The sequence below is a fragment of the Pteropus vampyrus genome, unplaced genomic scaffold (genome assembly GCF_000151845.1).
Source record: "Pteropus vampyrus isolate Shadow unplaced genomic scaffold, Pvam_2.0 Scaffold185, whole genome shotgun sequence".
In the NCBI taxonomy this organism is placed as follows: Eukaryota; Metazoa; Chordata; class Mammalia; order Chiroptera; family Pteropodidae; genus Pteropus; species Pteropus vampyrus.
The window spans coordinates 1270417-1272830 of NW_011888966.1; the positions used below are offsets into that span (position 1 = coordinate 1270417).

At 44.2% G+C, this 2414-nt stretch overlaps 1 protein-coding gene across 1 annotated transcript in view; it reads right to left on the minus strand.

The window, feature by feature from the left end:
* PDE6A (phosphodiesterase 6A) overlaps positions 1-2414 on the minus strand; it is a 78897-nt gene that overhangs the window by 34970 nt on the left and 41513 nt on the right. The window contains exons 9-10 of the mRNA XM_023537290.1: positions 1363-1512; positions 636-779 (exon numbers count right to left, since the gene is read on the minus strand). Coding sequence (XP_023393058.1) covers positions 636-779; positions 1363-1512 — 294 coding nt within the window. The remainder of the gene's footprint in view (positions 1-635; positions 780-1362; positions 1513-2414) is intronic.

Genomic DNA, 2414 nt, shown 5'->3' on the forward strand with positions numbered 1-2414 from the left:
GGGGATAGAAATCCTTAGCCTGCCCACCCTACTGGGCTGTAGTAAGCATCAAATGATATCATAAGTATGAAATTGTCTTATAAACTGTAAAGTAATGAAATTATGTGAAGGCATTCTACTAACCTCTAACCCCTCTATCATACTTCTTTGCTCACCAAACTCCTCTGTGACCTGACTGGCTCTTCCAAGTGAGCTGACTCCAAGGAAGGAGTCTCTGAGAAGCTGACCATTGTCCACTGGTCAGTCAGATAGAGCTTCCTCTCAGCAGGGGCGGTGGTTGGTTGACTCCATTGCAGTACCAAGTTGGTCTTGAGCACAATGAAAAATGGAGTTTCTCTATCTGGTAAGCCAAGGATTGGTCCCAAGACTATGGTGATCCTACAAGGGATAGCTGTCCTCAAGCCACACAGAGCAACCATTATGCATGACTCTTTGGCCCTCGTTGATCCATTCATTCATCCATTCAACCCGAGGGCCCACAGTACCCCTGTGCGAGGCAGAGGGATAAAGCGGGGAACAAGCCCATCCCTCCCCCTCATCTCTGCCTCATGGAGCTTTAAGTCTCACTTCACTCTGGCCATATCACCAGGGCACAGTGTCTGCTAGAGCAGGAACAAGAAAAGGACTTTACTTACCAGGATTTCCTGGATTTCTTCATTGTCACACTTCACGTGATATTTTACCATTTCCTGGAAAATATCTTTCCTGTTTTCAAGTCTGTTCATTGACTCATAGGTGTCAGGATTTAAGACAGACCAGCCCAAGAATTGAGCTAAAGACTAGGGGGAAAAAAAAAAGGAAGGATCAGAGGCGGAACAGAATATCCAGGTTTGATCCTGCCTCGATAATTTAGGCACGACCTTCTAAGCTTCCACTTTCTCAGCTATCGAATGGATTTCCTAAGCCATGTGCTGCTCTTCTCAAGAGGTGTTGTGAGGATAAGATAAAATAATGGATGGGAATGCACTTTCAATAAAGCACTAACACACATAAAGCTTCATTCTTATGCACAACAACTTCACAAAAAGGAATGCGTTGTATGCATGTGGGGACAGGAGGTAGAAGGAAACTTGCACTTTTTTCTCAATTATGCTGTGAACCTGAAGCTGCTCTAAAAAATAGGTTTATTAATTTTCTAAAAATGGAATGTGGATATCTCTGACAACATATGTCAGGCAGTGCAGAAGTGAGGGCAAAGAAAGTCGGCTGAGTCAGAGTAGTTTCTACAGGTGGGCTCCCCACCTCTCCGCCAGTTAGGGCAGCAGCAAGCCAGGGACCCACCACGTGGCTCTGGAGGTCCAGCTTGTTGCAAACAGAGTCTGAATCTCTGAATCTTAATAACAAGAGACCTTGCAAACCTACCTCCATGAGGGTCTCATCCATTTCATCAAAAGGTTTACCATCTTTGCGATTGTAAAATGTAGCCACCCCAACAATTTCTTCCTTCTTGTTCACAATTGGCATGGAAAGGACATTTTTAATCATCCATCCAGATTCATCCAGAGGCTCTTTCTACAAAAGAACCAGAGTAGTTTTCCTCGGGTACCAGACTAGAGGCAGCAGTGATGGACTTCATGCTGTGTCGTGACCCTGACTGGAGGAGGTGGCAGCAAGAGGACAGACTTGTTGGATTTTGCATGGGTTTAGTCACCAAACACCCTGAGCAGAGAGCCCATCTGGTCGGAGCTCCTTGAACCAGATAGTATATTGTTTTCATCCCTCAGATGTCAAGGCCATTATGTGCCAGGCAGTTGGGGATATAATGAAGTGCATGAACAGTGTCTGGAGACCTAGTGTTCCCCTTTCAGATATAAGTGTTGATGGGCTTAGAAGGGGCCATGTTGGGGATTCTTATAACTTTGAATTAATCATGTAGATATAATCTGCGCCTTTGTCTCTCGATCTGACTTTCTGTGTTACTTTGGCATGTCATTTTATCTCTGTGGGCCTCAATATTCTCATCTGTGGATGAGGACAGGAGTAAGAGTATGCGCATCATGGAACAAATGGGAAAATAGAGGCGAAATTTCCTGATCAATCATAAGATGCCCTTTGTCACTTCCCATCTGTCACTTATAAAATGGGGATAACTGGATGAGATAATCTCTAGACTCTTTTCCCACTGATTCATCACATCTTACAATGTACAAAGAACTAAGCTAGGAGCTGGGGAAACCAAGGCAAATAAGGTACAGATGTTGTCCTCAGGTTGCTCATAATCTGGAAGGTAAATGAGCAATTATACCACATGTGGGAAGTTCTTTATGGTACTGTGGGAGCCAGAGGAGAGAAAGAAGTCAAGGAAGGCTTCCTGGAGTTGGAGTCTTCCAGTTTGAAAGTTCCAAGATTCTTAAGGTGGGGAGATGATAATTGTTATTATTTAAGTAACACTGGAACTCAGAACCTGGTCAAAG